Below are 16932 nucleotides of genomic sequence, written 5' to 3'. Positions count from 1 at the left end.
TTCCCAGAAGTCTTGGAAATCATAATATTTTTTTTTTTCCACAAGTGCGTGACAAGGCCAGCAGTAGTTTTTGCATCGGCTGACATTTTTTCCCCAGCATTTTTTTTTCTTTTCTTTTTAATTGACAGACATTGGATTGTTCTGTTTGGTTCTTTTATGATTTCCTGCATGAGTGGTTTCTTTTTATTTCACTGGAGTCTCAAACCTTTAGAAAATGCCTATGTAGCCAATATATCATGTAGCGCTACTTAACATTGTTGAAATATGTTTAATGTGGTTCCTTACTGTACTGAAAAGATACTCAGTTTTCAAACATTCATGTAGCATTGATTTTTTTTTTTTGAAGAGGGACTTATAATAGGCAAGTTGCTAGGGCTAAATAAATTACTTTGTTTGATTTCGAGTGCAAATGTCTTACTCTAAATAGATCCAGTATCAGCTACTAACCCAGATGTGCAGAACAAGTGTCTTTAATCCCACTCTGGTTGTCTTTACAGCAAGCAATGAGAAGAGTGCCTGACGGAAACAGGGACGATAAGACAGACGTCGCTCCCTCTGGTAAGAACTTACGAGTTGCAGTGATGGACAGAGACATTAGGTTCTCATCTCCCTGCGTGCTCCGTTTGAGCTGTAATATGGGTCGATGCGAGGCAGAGGTGGACACTTTTAGCTCAGTAAAAATATCCTGCTCTCTCTTTTTCGTCCTTCCCTCGTTCACCGATTTAACACCAGCACCTTATAACAGTTTGCCTTCAGGATATCTGAGGCTTCATGCAGATGGTCAAAAATGCAACCCCTCGCCGCTAGCCTTTTTTTACGCACGGTCGTACGATATTAAAGAATCGGGCGCTGGTTTGAACCGAAGCTAAAAATCAACTATGTTTTCACAAGTTGACCTGATTTAACCCAGAGACCTGAGGACTGTAAATAACATTTATTATGCACATGTCTATCAAAAAAAAAAAAAAAAAGGGTGAAAAGTTTCAAAACTTGATTTCTCCTCTCATTTCTCAGAAATGGCTGTCACATATTTAAGTATCTGCATTGGCTACTATAAGTTTGCATTTTAATTATTTCATTACATATTTGATAAACTGACTGTGAAATATGTTACTTAAACATTTAATTGGACATTTATTTATTTCACGGCACATTTAATCAATGATTTAATGATGTGTTTATTTAATTTTGTCCCCTTTAAACCTTCATGTTTATGCAAATCTGTCCACTGTTTTCTCTCAAGAAAGGAAGTCGCTTTCTAATGTTTAAGCTGTAATTCGCTGGGATGTGACATGGCTGAAATTGGTCAGACTTTTAGTCAAGCAACCTACTAATTATATGCCACTAATTATATGTGTGGAAGACTTGACAAATGTTGCAGTAAATCACATCTGTTTACGTATGACATAAGCACACACTGTCACACCCAGTAATCATAATTAGCAAATCCATGCTAAAATCTCAATATGCCTGCTTACCACCAGCGAAACTGTTCACACATGATTTCCACCGAGATCACTCAGATTCCGTCTCCAGCTCGAGACCACAGAGCAAATTTGTTTAGATAAGAGCAAGTACAGATCATACCTCTGCATCTATAAATAGACACTCCTGGCAACTAGCAGAAGAGCACCCATAGAAACATGTTACCTTGAGCCACAACAGAAAAAAATAATGGGAGGATAGAAAAAAAAAAGAACTGAGACAGAGCCCTGCTCTGAGTTAAAAAACTAACATACAAAATGACTCCATAAATACAAATCAGCTGTTGCTGCAGTGAGTGATGCTCTGTGAAATTTCTTTAGTCATTTCACACAATAGAAAAATACACTAAATATTGTTTTCTTCTCTCAAACAATAGAAATGAAACATCAGTGATGTCGGCTCATTTGCAGAACAAGCTATAAATGTCTGGAGAAGAAAATAACTCGTCTTTTCCATGTCTACTTTGTGGTGCATTTCTTAAAGAAGGAGCTTCAGTGCCAAGAACAACTATCCAAACTTCTGGAACAAATTCATATTTTGAAAGACCACACATTTCAATTCTTTTTTTCTTTAGTATTTGAGTGATATATCAATACAAAGTAGAGCTTAATTTTAGAGTGGAAAGAAAAGGATATATTAACAAAATCCAGTCTTAAGTAAAACTATTGCGACCACTTGCTTTCACAAATTACTTTTTTAGCCCACTGATGCCTGGTTTCACTTCTGCTCACATGCAGCTGTTCTATTAAGGTCTAATAAGTTTTAGTGAACGAAAGACGCAGTGAAGACCAATGAACACGAAGACAAGTTTGTCAGAACAATGTTGAGAGGTTTTCAGCAAGGTTAAGTTACAAAACAATATCCTTATGTTCCCGTTCACCTAAGCTGACAAGCCGGTCATGGAGAGTATTAACGAGGGAAGCAACAGATTAGATTAGATGAGATCAAAATTTATAATAATGTCTTGGAATGGCCTAGTCAAAGCGCTGACCTTAGCCTGAAATTAGAATTTGTGGCAAGACTTCAAAACTGATATTCAGTGATGGTTTCCATCCAGTGTGACGGAGTTCGAGCTGTTTTCATAGAAGACTGGGCAACAATCTGAGTCTCAGCTGTAAGTTTTTAAAGCTGGTATTGAAGTAACACGCTTCCATACTTGGGTGATTTGGTGAACTCTAGATTCAGGGCTGAACCAGACAATTTTCAGATATTGTACAAATTTCCAACACACACACACACACGCACACTGTCAAAATAGCTTTGTCACCCTTGCATTTCAAAGGAAAATATCTATTTGAAGTATAAATGTGTCTCTGTCCGTGGCTCTGCCCTTCATCAGTCAGTGTCTAATCAGGTTCATCGATCTGCTAATTGCTTGGCTATGACATCATTACTCTGTCGATTTCAAAGCATTCCTATCGACCTCGCTACGATCGATTGTGGAGAGTGACTGAAGGGAAGAAATGCAATGGAAGAAAGGGACTGGGGCTGGGGGAGGGAAAGAAACGCCACAATTTAGTGAAACCGTTTTGAAGTGCAGCCCGCATTTTCTCCCTGACAGAGAAGAGTTTTTTGCGCTTTGGTTCCTACCTGCTTTTTCTCTCTGTAACCAAGTGCACACGAGGAGCATCACTACGGTTACCATATCCATGACAACCTCTCCTGCTGCTATTATTGGGAATGTCGTCAAGGAGACAAAGCAGCGCATTATGGGATGCAGACTGAAATAGAAATCTTGTACAGGAAGCAATTCAACAGATCTCTGGTGTTACATAAGAGGCTTCTTATAAATATAAAGAGGGCTGTCATTAATCAAGTATACTGCCGGGTTGGAAGTAAATAAAACCTCATTGCCAGGATACTAAACCACAGCCATGATGCTGATGTTTTTATCCTTCTAAAATCTAGCAAAACAAGAGATATTACAATTCAACAAATGGCAAAAATACTGATTGACAAGTGACCTGAAATAAGATATCATTCTTTCTGAGCGTTATTTGAGGCTTCAGGGCTTACATGATGGGGATTTAATGAGCTGTCTTGTAGTTTTCAACATTTGCATGTAAAGACGAGAAGTAACAAGTGTGCTGAAAATAAAAACATCAGTACATTTCCTTCTTACGACATTATAAATTCGCAGATTGAAATAGTATGCCCCCCTTACAGATTGTTTTGTTTTTTCTCCCCCCCCTATCAAATGAATTTTAAAGTGAAAGATAACTGGAGTATGTAGAAAATATCAACCAAACAAACATGATAGTATGTGCAATATGTCACCTTTGTTTAATCATGAAATGATAGTGACTAGTCACATTTTTTTCTGCTCAAATAGGCTAAAAGATCTCGAAAAGTAATTTATTTTCGACAGATCTCAAATAAATAAAAGATAATGGGTGAGAAACAAAGTTACTAACATCTATACATCTGGACAGAGTTACAAGGCCATTTTTTGGTTTTGAAGACTTGAGCAAACCCCATTAAGAGCCATTATCCACAAATCCACAAAGGGAGAAAACATGTAATAGTGGTGAACTTCCCAGAGAGGCTGACCTACCAAAGTCGCTCCAAAACGAGTAACTTCGGCAGCTCCTTTATTGGCAATGCATAACAGAGCTCACAAGAGTCCAGAAAAAACATCTCAAGTACTTCAGACATCACTTGAGTCAGTTGAAGTCTGTGTTTATGATTCAACAAGAAGAAAAAAATGAAGATGGCTTTTGGAAATTAGACTTTGAACTAACAAAAATAATCCATCAACAGTGTAATGTAAAAAAAATAAAAAATTGCCAGCTCTGCTTGATGCCACCAAGAGTGGCACAACCGTTTATGAAGTTTAGGGCCCAATTTATTTCCACACATGTCCAGCTTAGCTGTCCTTCTTCATGTGATAATTGAAGACATTATTCGAGAACTGCTTTTTTTGTTTACTCACGTTATTACTGCTGGTCTTGCGCGTTTAAATTTGACCAAAAAAAAAAAAAGCAAAAACGGAAGGAGGAGGAAACACATTTTACTGCACTTGTACCTGGACTGTCACTGGATTTTAGGGTTGCGAAAACGGCTATAGACTCAAAAAGAAAGCACACCACGGTTTTTATAGATGTATGCAATGAGAATGATTAAAAAAAGCCCCTGTAAATCAACAAAAACAAACAAATGTTTTCTTGAGGTCTCCTTAACTTGTAAACACTTTGCAGCGACTTAACGATGTGCGCTGCAAATCCGGAAACGTTTCTTGATGACATTGCTTAAAACGTCTCCATTTCAAATGACGCCTGTCTGAAACCGGCTCAGACTGCCAAACCGGAACCCAGACAGATGCTTAGATCAACCGCATAGTTAAGCCTCTATCTTCACATTGCTTCCTGTATATGTGAAGGTTATAAAACTAATTAGCCGCAGCTGTGGTGGCGGTGAGTGGCTTATACGTAGGGATCCGTATGTGCAACTTAAGGAGTCTTAAATGCTTAAGTGCTTTGTATAAGGTGAAAAAACAAACAAAAAAAACCCACCAAAAACAAATGTTATAAGATTATATTTTAAAAGAAAAAGGGCTTTGTGGAAAGTTTTTTTATTACTTTAGCCAATAATTATTCATATTAATAACCCCCACTATTTGGCACACTAGTGGAACAAATTGTCTATTTTATCCAGGGTCTTGGATCCTCTTATTTATTTTTTGGCTCTCTTCTCTGCTTACCTCAAAGATTTGTTGTAGGATTTAGATTCTAAACGAGTTCATGATGCCACGCGTCCTAACGAGGTTCCCAGGGCCTTCAGAAGCGAGACGGACCCACGACATCAAAGATCCTCTACCACATCCTTGGTTTGCTTCGGCTACATCTGAGTGTTTATTGCCAGAAACCTCGATCTTTTTGTCTCACCTGACCAAAGCATTTGGTTGCAGTTAAAGTCCCAGTGAAGTTTAGCAAACCTATCTTATCTTTTTTAACGGTAGGACAAGACAGGCTTTTTTTCTTGCCTTGCTCTCAGTCGGTTTGAATTGAAATGCCATCCAATGGATATTATAGAGAAATGTCCTTTGGTTGATTTACTCTAACTCATAGACCTGCTCTCACACTGCAAAACAGAACAGGAGAGGGGCGAGTGTGGTTATTAATTTAGTCAAACACAAACAAGATAAAAACGACAACTGTGCTGTTGGTAATACTGTGCAGGCTGCACCGTTTTTATCCAATAGTAGACAACTTGGATGAAGTCGCAAAGTGCGGCGTGAAGGATTAAAAATGAGCACCTGTGTCAAAATAATCCTCCTTTCAGAAGAAGTGAAGACATAAACAGTCAGAGTGACAGCGGTTTCATATAATCAGAGGGATAAACGTCCAACTTTTTACAGCGGCAAAAACATGAATCCCACACAGTGATGTATAAAGATTTGATGCAAGGGCCTCCATCTAAACAATAAAGTAATAAATAAAACGCACACAAACTAAAAGCAAGATAAAACCTCGAAAATACCATATTTCGGGTCAAATTTATGATTTGAGCTAAAGTTTCCTCAGTTATATCTGATGAAATACAAATACACTTAATTTTTAATAAATCAATCCATTGCTTTTGAAAATGTCAAAAGAATGTCAAAAGAAGAAAAGAAGTTTTGAAAATTAAAAAAAAAAAAAAAACTGGCATCAGAACAAAGTAACTGAAATATTAGCGGAAATTACGGGAAAAATATCAAAGTAAATTTCTTACTGTAACAAGAGCCTAGACAATCAGCAGGAAGCTTATTTTCAATGCACAAAAAAGTTAAAGGAAAAAGGCACAGTGAATAATTGGATTTTTGTGTAATTAAAATGTTCTGATTTGTCTTAAAGAAAGCAACAGCTCCACAATATGTATATATTTTAAATATTTGATGTCAATGTGACATTAGCAACACATCATTTAACAAATTACTGACTAGTCAGTGGTGGCTATTCGCAGACTGGATGGGAAATGAGCACCATAAATACAGCCTACGTACCTGTCTATTACACTAACACGTTGCATCAAACTGCACAACCAGCAGCTGTCTGTCAGGTTCATAATCACAGCTTTTATAAAGCAACTGCTTGTTTGGCAGCTAGTGTCGGAACAGGGGAATTCATTTATTTGTACGGATGTCCTGAAAATATGATGCAAGAATTATAGTCTGTCTACAAGTATAAATGCTGCAGAGATGTACATGCTGGTAGTAATTTGAAGTGACAAACATGCCAGTTTTAACATGCTGGGCAAGTAGTCTACCCAGTAGTTTAGGTTTCTATCCATCCATCTATCTGTCTGTAATGATGAATCTTGCTATTTAGTGAGAACTTCCTTCTAAATTAGTAATACAGCACAGGTACTTGTTCAGCCCTTTTCATAAATTGTATCTAATTAGACAATTAAAGCAAGTGAAATCAGCATTACACAAGAGCTCACAGCTGATCTCTTTCATCCAAGCAAAAAGCAATTCACGTTCAGTGTAACTGAAGCGCTCCAATTACCTCCACACCCTAATATGAGCAATCAAGACTAAACAATTCTGTAATTCTGAACTAGTGTCATTCAGGTGGGATTCCCTTTCTTGCTCTCTTCAAAATGCAATGGTTCCTCTACATCTTCTAACAACGTCTTTTGTGCATAACTGTATTATAAAGACAGTGCCATAAGGAGACTGGCTTGTCACGAACAAGTCATAGAGAGCAAATCCCCAAGACAAACAAAGAAGATGCATCATCATTCTCCGTCAAGTCAAAGTCAAATGTGTTGCGACAATGTAAACCCAGCAGACAGAACAAAGAAAAACAAATAGTGGGAGCAACTGTGAAACCAAACGTCTGCTTGCAGCAGCTCAAAAAACCGACACAGTGATATGCTGCTTACCAGGTTGGAGTTGGTGGCATTCGAGTCATCCTCGGGGAAAGGGATGTAGACGGCTAAGGCCACACAATTAGCAAAGATGGTCATCAGGATGATGATCTCAAATGGTCTGAGTGGAGAGTTAAGGAAAAGTAAAGTGCAAGAGAAAATGTTTACAAAGCATTCAAAACATAGATCCATCCATCCATTTATCTAGCTTATTCTGAAAGTCCCAGTATAAGTCGAGGGACAGGAGGGAAAATGATTTGCTTGTTGGTTCTTACCCAACAGGCTTCATCATCAGTTATAAGAACCACCTTGACTGACTCCATTTGATCAATGTGGAGGAGGCACTGCTCTTTTCAGAGTTTCCCACCTTCATCTATAATTCTAAATTCATCCACCCGACAGAAGAAACCAATTTGTCAGCGACGGGGTCAGACCTTATACAGCACAACTTGTTTCACGACAAACCGGAGCTGTGCCAGGATTGTACGTCCCACCCCACCATTTTTCATCAGCAAGACACAAAGACACTTGAAGTCCCCTGCTGAAAGTAAACAGACGGGGCAGTCTACGCTTTTCCTCGGTTGAGGACCGTGCCCTAAACACCGAGAGGAGCTGACGGTCGTTCTCACCATTTCCCATTCGGCACACCCTTTTTCTGTGAGGCCGAGAAGCATGAAGTATGTTCCCTTTGATAGATGGAACACAGTGTTCAGTCCCTTTTCTTTATAGATTGTGACCGCCACACCGATCTGCTACTCTGCAGGTGCAGCCCCAGGCCTAAGTGCAACATTAAAAGAGGTCTATCAACCATGACAGCTCCACAATGTCCAAAGTCGAGATGTGGAAAACCCAACTTTTCACTTTAACTTATTAAAGTTGATTCCTTTTTTTTTTTGAGATATTCTTTACCCTAGAATCTTCTTTAACAATTCTGGTTTTAGATCTTTTTTCACAGAAATGGCTCTTGCTAATCACCAAAGAACTACTTCACATTTACACAAGAAAAGGTATTCATACACAGCCAAGAAAGCAACGTTCCTCTGCTTAGGTAGATCAAAGCTCTTCAGCTTGTCTTTTAGTGAACAATACGACACTTAGAGTAACTTTGGAATCTCTTGAAGTGTGTGGGCGGGGGAAACTCGGAGACAACGCATGTCCTAATATGGGTGCGACAAGGAGCAGGCCTGTCGCGTGGAAGACAGGAAGACAGGATGCGGACAGAGAGAGAGAGAGAGAGAGAGAGGGAGAGGGACAGGCCACGATGAAATGAGAGGAGAAACGTAGGGTTTTTATTTGGAGCGATCCTTGAGAGGGGAGTGACCTCATTATTTCAGGCCTCTGAGAGAAAGGGAGAGTGGGGAGTGAAGAGATGGAGACAGAGAAAGGGAGAGAATGTGAACAAGAGATGGAGGAGGTCTGGTTTTCATCAACACAACTACAAACTGCCACCAGCGTCAACTCCTGTGTTCTGTTTTTGCCCCGTCTTTATCTCCCTTTCTACTCTATCCTCCTCTCTGTTCTACCTAGACAACAGTTTTTATTATCTCTCACCTAGAATTAGCCCAGACTCAGTATGGCCTATAAAGTGAGCAGCAAATTGCAGTCAAGCTTTGAGGTCAGATGATGAGGTTTAAACCAAAAAAGAAAAAAGAAAATCCTGAGGAAATTTTCAATTATGATTAGCATAAGGTTAGACTTTAAAACTCCGATCACATTATGTACATTTATTAAGGTATTTTTGCATTAGGAACCTCTTTTATTAACATCCTAAATGCTAAATCCAGAGAATAATAACTACACGATTTAGAGTTTCCCTTTCTTTTATGTATTCCTATGATGGCAAGGTGGATTATTGCAACTACACAAGGCAAAAGTACACCCATAGATTAAGCAGGCTGTACTTTTGTTTTTGCCTCACTCCAAAGCCACTTCCCTTGTTCCAGGTGGGGATCCCAAAAGTGCAGAATAAACTTATTTCAGAAGACAGATCTAAAACCTTCAACACCTAACTCTACATTTCTTAACAGCCTAGCAATAATGCGTAATGGCTCCCTAAGAGAATGTCAATTGCCATGTATGGTTCTAATTAGAGTTTTGGACATCTAAGCTAAGGTAGACTCAGAATGTGATATATAAAAAAAAAAACTCATTTAAAAAAACCTGTCCTCCCTCCAATTTTGCATTGACTTTTCAAGTTTTTGTTTGAGTTTCATTAGTTTTGTAGTGAACTTTTTTTTTATTATTGTGCTTTATGCTCTTATCGCAGGGTTTTTAAACATTATTTTTTGTAAGTTTGCAATAACTGTCTTTTCATAAGATTAGTGTACTTTAAAAAAAATCTAATTATTTATGTATTTAGTCATTGGAGGAACTGTGTGGTCTTTCAAAGAGATTAACTATAGTGTTTGACTTCTTACAGTTTTAGGGTCAACTCTGCAGTCACAAAAGAAGAAGGGAAAAAAAGTTTTTCTAAATGCTTATATTTGGATTAAGACCTGACCTTTGATCACTTTCAACCACGCGATCATTCAGCCTGGGATCAAGACGCATTCGAGGTCAATCTCTTGCTCTTTTACCGAGGGCTGGTCAAACTAGCTTCAAAAATGTTGAGATCCTCTGAAACACAAGTCTGTGACTCACTCTGGGTCTCTGACCCGTAATTTAAAAAAACCCAAAAAACCCTGGAGGTCTGCTTCCATCAACATGATAATAAATCTTCTGGCTGCTGTAGTGTTGAGAGCAAAACATTAGAGTCCTAACCGAGGAATCAAATCAAGTAGCAAGGCTGAAATCAGCAGTGTGTCTTCAACAGCGTGGAAAAAAAAAAAAAGACATGAGGCTGAGTGTCATACTGTTTGTTCTGCGTCTTACTGCAGCAAATCTGAAATAAAAATTCAGGTGTTTTCCACCGTTAAACCCATACAACATGATATTTCCTCTCTAATACTTCTTCAGAACTTAACATAAACATTATGCTAAGCATCTCAAGCAGCCAGCTGTATATACTCAAGACATACTTTCCCAGTGGGATTGCATCCAGACACAAACACCAAGAAGCTGTTTCACAGATACGGCAAGTGGCTCCCATAAACACCTCAGTAGCACAGATAATCTCTCATCTCACCAGAACCCAATAAGTAAGCTCAGATATACCAATGTAATCAACATTTTATGATATTTTACTGCACATATTTACATACGCAATGCGCATAAATGACTTATACATATTTGTACGTAATTGTTTTTTCAAATTGACTTACACATAAATGCAATATACCACCAAAAGTACTTGCTCGTCTATCTTCACACGTGAAGTTGAGTGACATTCGGTATGGTGTTGGCTCACTTCATGCAGGGGCTTTCTGTGAAATTTAAGAGTGCGTTTATGGGAATGTTTCATGATTCTTCCATTAGCACACATGTGAGATCAGACGCAGATAATTTTTTTTCTCTTGTTCTTTTGTTTTCTAGCAGGGTGAGGTCAGTACTCCCTTGCATGCCAGTGAGGTTCTGCTTCCACACAAAAGCAGCTCATCCATGTCTTCACAGATCTCGTTTTGAATGAGGAAATTCCTCCTCCCAACCCCCAAACAAAGCTCAGAGCAGGACACTGTTCAGAATGTATTGGTTCCTTTCCCTGGAACTAAGGGGCCCAAGCACAACTCCTAAAAAACAGGCCCACACCTTAATCCTCTTCGGACCAAACTTTACATTTGACACAGTGCGGTTGGGTAATTGCCGTTCTCCAAGCAACTGCCAAACCCAGACGTATTCAGTGGATTTCCAGACAGTCATGACTCATCACTCCAGAGAGCCCATCTCCACTGCTTTAGACTCCAGAGGGGGGCATGCTTTACACCACTGGATCCAACACTTATGTTGACTTGGTGATGTAAGACTTGGATGCAGCGGCTCGGTCATGAAAATCCATTTCATGAAACTTTCCATGCCCCGTTTGCGCTAATCTGAAGGCCACACAAAGTTTAGAGGTCTGCAACTATTGACTCTGCAGAAAGTTGGTTACCTCTGTTTTTTACGGTTTGTTGGGGATTTTGTACATTTTGAAGTTGGATTCAAATAATTAGCCGAGTTATTTTTATGTGTTTCCGATTGTTTGTTTGCAGCTATTGCTCTTTAACTATGTCTTGATTACAGGATGAAAGATTCACATAAACATGACAAATGTGTCTGTATATATTTGTTTCCGTTTCAGATTTAAAAGCAAAGGCTAAATTCTTCTGTTTATATTGGAAACAAATGAGACGTCAGAGGAAATTTTTAGGTGATCTGAAAATTGAAAATTGTAAATAGTAGCATTAACCAGCTCCATCATGTCATACTGGTGTGTTATGATCGGCTTTGACTGGCTGCACACAGCTTTTGCTGTACTGTATGACGACTTTTCAGCGGATAATGAGGACAAAACACGACTGCTAATTTGTTGGTTAGTACAGGTGAATTTCAACGCAGCACGTTTGTGTCGCTCTTTTTTCCTTTCACGTCTTTCGGTCTTCATCACTTCTCCTGTCGTCTTCTTTCATTTCTGCCTTTGGATATGTGCGAATAAATGTTTCCGGGAGTTGTAAATGATCCAGAGACTGATATTTCATCGGGTTTGACTACTCAAGTGACCCTCGGGGTTTATTGCTTCTCTATTCCATAAAATATTTATTTATTGATTTATTTTTAGATCCACTGTTGCAAAAGGTGACCGGTGAGGGGGGAAAAAAAATCCATATTTTCAGTTTTATAGTGCTGAAGTACATTAGCATACTTAAAAATATATCACTGATCCCATGGGAGGATACTTTATTTTTATAAATATACGTCTAATTTGCGAAGGTGTAGTGAGACAGGATTCAGAACATCAAACATTATGCAGGACTAAATTGGACAGAGCAACGTTTTTATTGCGCTTTGATATATTTTCTGTTTTGCGAGAATGTCACAAATAATTACGCAATCAGTTATTATAAACAAACTTATTGCCACAGATAATTCCCCCCCTGTTGTGCAAGAGAGAGAGAGAGAGAGCCATAAGAAGAAAAAAATCATAAATTAAGTGCTGGAAATCTATCTCATAATGTACTCCTATTTTTCTAGTTTGTTACATTCACTGTAATGTATTATTTACTTAATGCAGCACTCAGCAAAGACAATTAAAATGTATCTTTCCGAATGCCAATTTACCAGTTTCCCCCTTCGCTTCCCTTGGTTATAACACTGCTTCCCTGCCTCCCTTCACTGATTGTTTGCCCTCCAGCTGCCATATAATTTTTCTTGTTTACCCTCCATCCCACTCTCTCCCCCAAGCCTCCTCGGCTTCTCCACTCCATTATCTCTCCTGTCAACATCCACGTCCTGCCCACATCCCTGCCCTTCTCATTTCCCCGACGCCTCCTTTTCCTCTCCTCCTGTCCCTCCGAGGTCGATTTGTAGCTGCGCTTTTCCAGAGGCGACGCTGATGGTGACCCCGCGCCCAGTATTGATTACTTCGATCGTGACACTGATCGTTTCCACCTCCCTTGGCCCTCTCCTACTATTCATCACCCCGAGGCTGGATCAGGTGATTTAGAGCTTCAAAAATAATAATAATTAAAAAAAATAGAAAAGGGATGTGAGTGGACAGAGAAAGATGGATGATAAGATGAGATAAAAGGAGTGATTAAGTGATTAAAAAAGAAAAGTTCAGAAGATAATAAGATCGTCACTCTTATTATGAAATAAATGAGATGGGGAGGATTGTTTGGAGTCCCCTAAAGAAGAGATTAACATTATCATCTGTTCCTTGTTCTAAGCTGCTTTAAAACAAGAAATAACGCAACAGGCATGTAGGTCAACCAATCCACCTCGAAAAACACTTTTCAAATTTTCAGCAGCATGAAACTGGCCCAGTCTGTGAGTGTTGTCCATCTATTCATGTTGGTTCAAAAGTGTGCAAACATAATGTATCTGTCTGGGGGAAAAAAAAAACTGTGGGGAAAAGTAAATCAAGCACCTCTTTCCTCTACAAGTTGTAGTTGTAAGTATATTTAGGTGACTTAAGAAAAAATGGTTAGTTCCTATTCCTGATTTCTGTGGGACTTGATGCTGCCTGAATAAAAATTACACATCGTCTCACACAAGCGTAGACCTTAAACTGCTTCAACTGTTGCCATGAACATCCAGTAACTTAAATGCATGTTGTGCCAGATCAACACAGTCCAGTGTTTTGGGGGTAACCATGCCTCTCTGAAAGCTTGCGTAAAAACAAGCTGCGTTCAAAGCAGAGATTAAAAATAATCTGTTACTGATGTTTGGTTAAAGGATACTTCCACTCCACGATGCTGATGCACGCCCGGCGGATGGGGTTCTTGAGTGTGAGACAAAGCAGGGCCCGCGGCGGCCTCGTGGCTGTCGTCGTGGTTTGTTTCTTGGGTTTAGAAGCGTAGTGTTGTCTCTTCCTTTGCGTGGAGCTGGCTGTGGAAATGGGGCCGCCCCCGCCCGACCCGAGCCCCGCCCCTCCGCCTGATGCAGCGTTGCCCATCATCTTCGCCTGCCGCGCGGCGTCAATGGCCGCCTGCCAGCTCAGGGCTGCTCCCGGGGTGGGAATGTGCTCCGGTGCAAGGCCAACCGCACCCACCCCACGGTTGACCCCTCCTCCCCCGCCGCTGTGGTCGCCATGGCTACCGCCGCCTCTGTGCTCGTTCGTCAAGCCAACCGGAGGAGGCCGAGGGAGGGGAGGGGGAGAGTAGTCGGAGCCTACAGCAGGAGGAAAAAATAGAGACAAACATCAAGTTAGCAAATCATGCACCTTAATTATCAGTAAATCAGTAGATCACTTCCCTCAGTAGCCTGCTGGCACCGGCATTGATTAAAGAGATTACGCATGGCTTCTTAAAGTTGACATAGTGTCCTAATTTTCTGGTTTGGTAGCTTAATTCGAATGCTGCAAGTGTCTCAGCTGTTACTGGATCCTGCATATTTTAATGTCCTTGAAGAACAGGCCAGATGCACATGTCCTCCCATGAGTACTGCAGGTACAACAGAGCTAATTATGCTGTGTTTAGCTCTTAGCCATTCATCTGGGCTCCGAGTTTTCATCAGGCTGAACTTTAAAGACAGAAACATAAAACAAAGCACGACGTGGGGCAGCTTTACTGTCCCTGTGGTTTGGAGCAATCGTTTTAGACACACAAGAAGAACATTTCCTCACTTTCTCTGCTTTGAAATGGGAGAATTTATTTTGATCTCATCTCAATACTCTCCCAAATTCGACTTCATAATACGAAAGGTTTACTGTGACTCGGAAGTCAGAAGGTCACAGCTCTCTTCACTTAGCTTCACAGAAAAAAACAAAAAAAACAATCACGTCCTCCTTATTTTCATTTATACAGAAATCTCACTAGAAACAGAAAAAGTGAAATGCATATGATGTAAATGCAAAAACAGTCTATTAACCACTTGGTTTCTGCTTTACTCCAGCATTTATTTATATCACACAGCACGTCAACAATCTCTTGTCAATTCAGTTTTGTTTCCCTTATTGATGCTCTTAGATGGATAGTGCTTTTAATAGGCAAGCTTCTAAAAACACACCGTTGTCCTTCTGGTACAGCGAACCTGCATCCAGAGAAAGAAGCTGATATTCTCCCTCTAAGGCTTGATTGAATAAGGCATACTATCATCCTGTCTGATACGCGGAGCCTGTTGGTAAACAGAGATTTACCATTTAGCTTCTATTTGTTTGTAGTTCCCATCACTTTGTTCCTGTCCTTCAAAGATAGGTTACGCCAGAGAACAAGATAATACTGGCTCAAAAAATCTTTAAAATGATATTTTTTGTACCTGTGTCAGCCTTAAATTACAAATAAGTACATCTTACACGTGCTTAAAATTTTTATCCACCTGCTGAAATACCATGTTTTTGTGATGAATTTGACATGGAGATACATACATAACGACATCCCTTCGACGTTGGTAGGAGCATTCTACGTCTTTACGTAGGAATATCTACTCTCTCTACCTTGTAAAGTCTCTCCATATCCACCAGATTAACTGGAAAACTCTTGTCTTACAGCCTTCTTTGAGTGACTAAACTTATTTTCTGTCAGATTTAGTTCTGAGCTTTCCAAATCTTGTCTTTTTATTCAAGTAAAGCCGTCCTATTGTTGACGTCGATGGATATCAACAATAGAACAATCGGCAAAGTTGAAAAAATAAATTCTGCCTCATCAGTTTTTGAGACGGAGTTTTTCTATTTATACATCTACAGTTGCATTTCTTATGTTTTCCTTTAAAAAATAATCCCATTAACCACGTCTCCATGTATTTACAAAGTTAAAGACGAGCTGGGAGGAATACAAAGAGAACACGACTTCAGATATCAATGCATGTGGGGGGATAAACAATGAAAGACATGAGCAGTGAGCAACAGTAATCTTTGTCAGATTAAACATTTTTGCGAATAGAAATAGGAGGAATAAGACTAAGAAGTGAGCCAGAGCGGATTACCATACAGTATGCTTAGCCAGATTAAAGACAGCTATATCCCCCTTTTTTTTTTCTATCAACATCCAAGGCTGGATTCTAAAATGGTTCATACGCTTCAGTTCGTGCCATAATCAAGTCATTTTCGGGGCTATATATTTGCTTATTTTAGCTGCAGCTACTACTAACATAAAAGCTTACCCTGCATTTGCTTTTTGAAATTTTCTCTGAATGCCAAAGGACAGTTTTCTACAAAGTTCCGCTTTTTTTTGTGTGTCTTTTATAATTGTTGTTCATATTTGTCTCAGTTTGTTACCTGAACCACATGCAGGCTTATTGATTGATTGCTGATTGATTGACTTAATTAGCTTACTGATTTCATAATTGTACTTGCATACAATTAGTGGACATTAAAATCCATTTTCTTTCAGTTCACTGATGAATCTTGTGGGCAGTCACGTAGTTCAAAGTCTGTCATTGTAGCATCCCACTTTGTTCCTTGAGAACTGGAGTTCTGCATGTTTCAGACATTCTCCTGGTTCCAAACACTTGATTAAAATGAGATAATCCTGGAGTTTGTATCAGCTGTGTTGGAGCAGTGGGTCGTCACTGGTCTAAGAGAACTTTGACTTCAGCTAGTGATAATATGAACTAAAGTAATAACAAAATGATAATACCAAAAAATACCTAACAGCTAGTTGGTTCTCACAAGAACTCGTAAGAAGGAGAAAATGGTATAGACTGTCAATTTTGTGTTTTTTAACTTTTTAATTTAAGATAATTGTATAAAATTCACACATCGGTCACATCTGCCTTATCTTGACCATTTAATTCATCAATATCCTGTTTTTGTTTTGTTTTTTATTTCTGACTTAAAATCTTGGTGATAAAACCAGTTTACTCAGGGTTTCTTCTTTTGTCTCCGAAGCAGAAATAAACAGCAAGTGTGATGCAATAGGTGTTATGAGGAATGTTAAATAAATACATCTTACGGCTTTGATTGCAGTGTTAAAGCTGCAGTGCCCTGAAGGTGTATTTAAATTAAATGGACTGAGAAAGCAACACAAGAAAGCATGGGAAACACAGAGAAGTGTGTTTTCAATAAAGTAGTGAAACCAAATTCAC

At 39.2% G+C, this 16932-nt stretch overlaps 1 protein-coding gene across 1 annotated transcript; it reads right to left on the bottom strand.

Moving 5' to 3' along the window:
* Positions 1-5541: 5541 nt before the first annotated feature.
* On the bottom strand, positions 5542-14978 carry LOC148152496 (voltage-dependent L-type calcium channel subunit alpha-1C-like). Its single transcript, XM_088003516.1, has 3 exons — positions 13650-14978; positions 7354-7459; positions 5542-5565 (listed from the first exon to the last, which is right to left on the bottom strand). The coding sequence occupies exons 1-3, from the start codon at positions 13865-13867 to the stop codon at positions 5542-5544; spliced, it is 348 nt and encodes a 115-aa protein (XP_087859642.1). The 5' UTR covers positions 13868-14978.
* Between the last annotated feature and the right edge of the window lie 1954 nt (positions 14979-16932).

Source organism: Poecilia mexicana, unplaced genomic scaffold (assembly GCF_051168715.1).
Source record: "Poecilia mexicana isolate PSO_F unplaced genomic scaffold, ASM5116871v1 scaffold_23, whole genome shotgun sequence".
Taxonomy (NCBI): Eukaryota; Metazoa; Chordata; class Actinopteri; order Cyprinodontiformes; family Poeciliidae; genus Poecilia; species Poecilia mexicana.
Note: the sequence above shows the minus strand (reverse complement) of the source record. Positions and strands in the feature narration are given on the sequence as shown.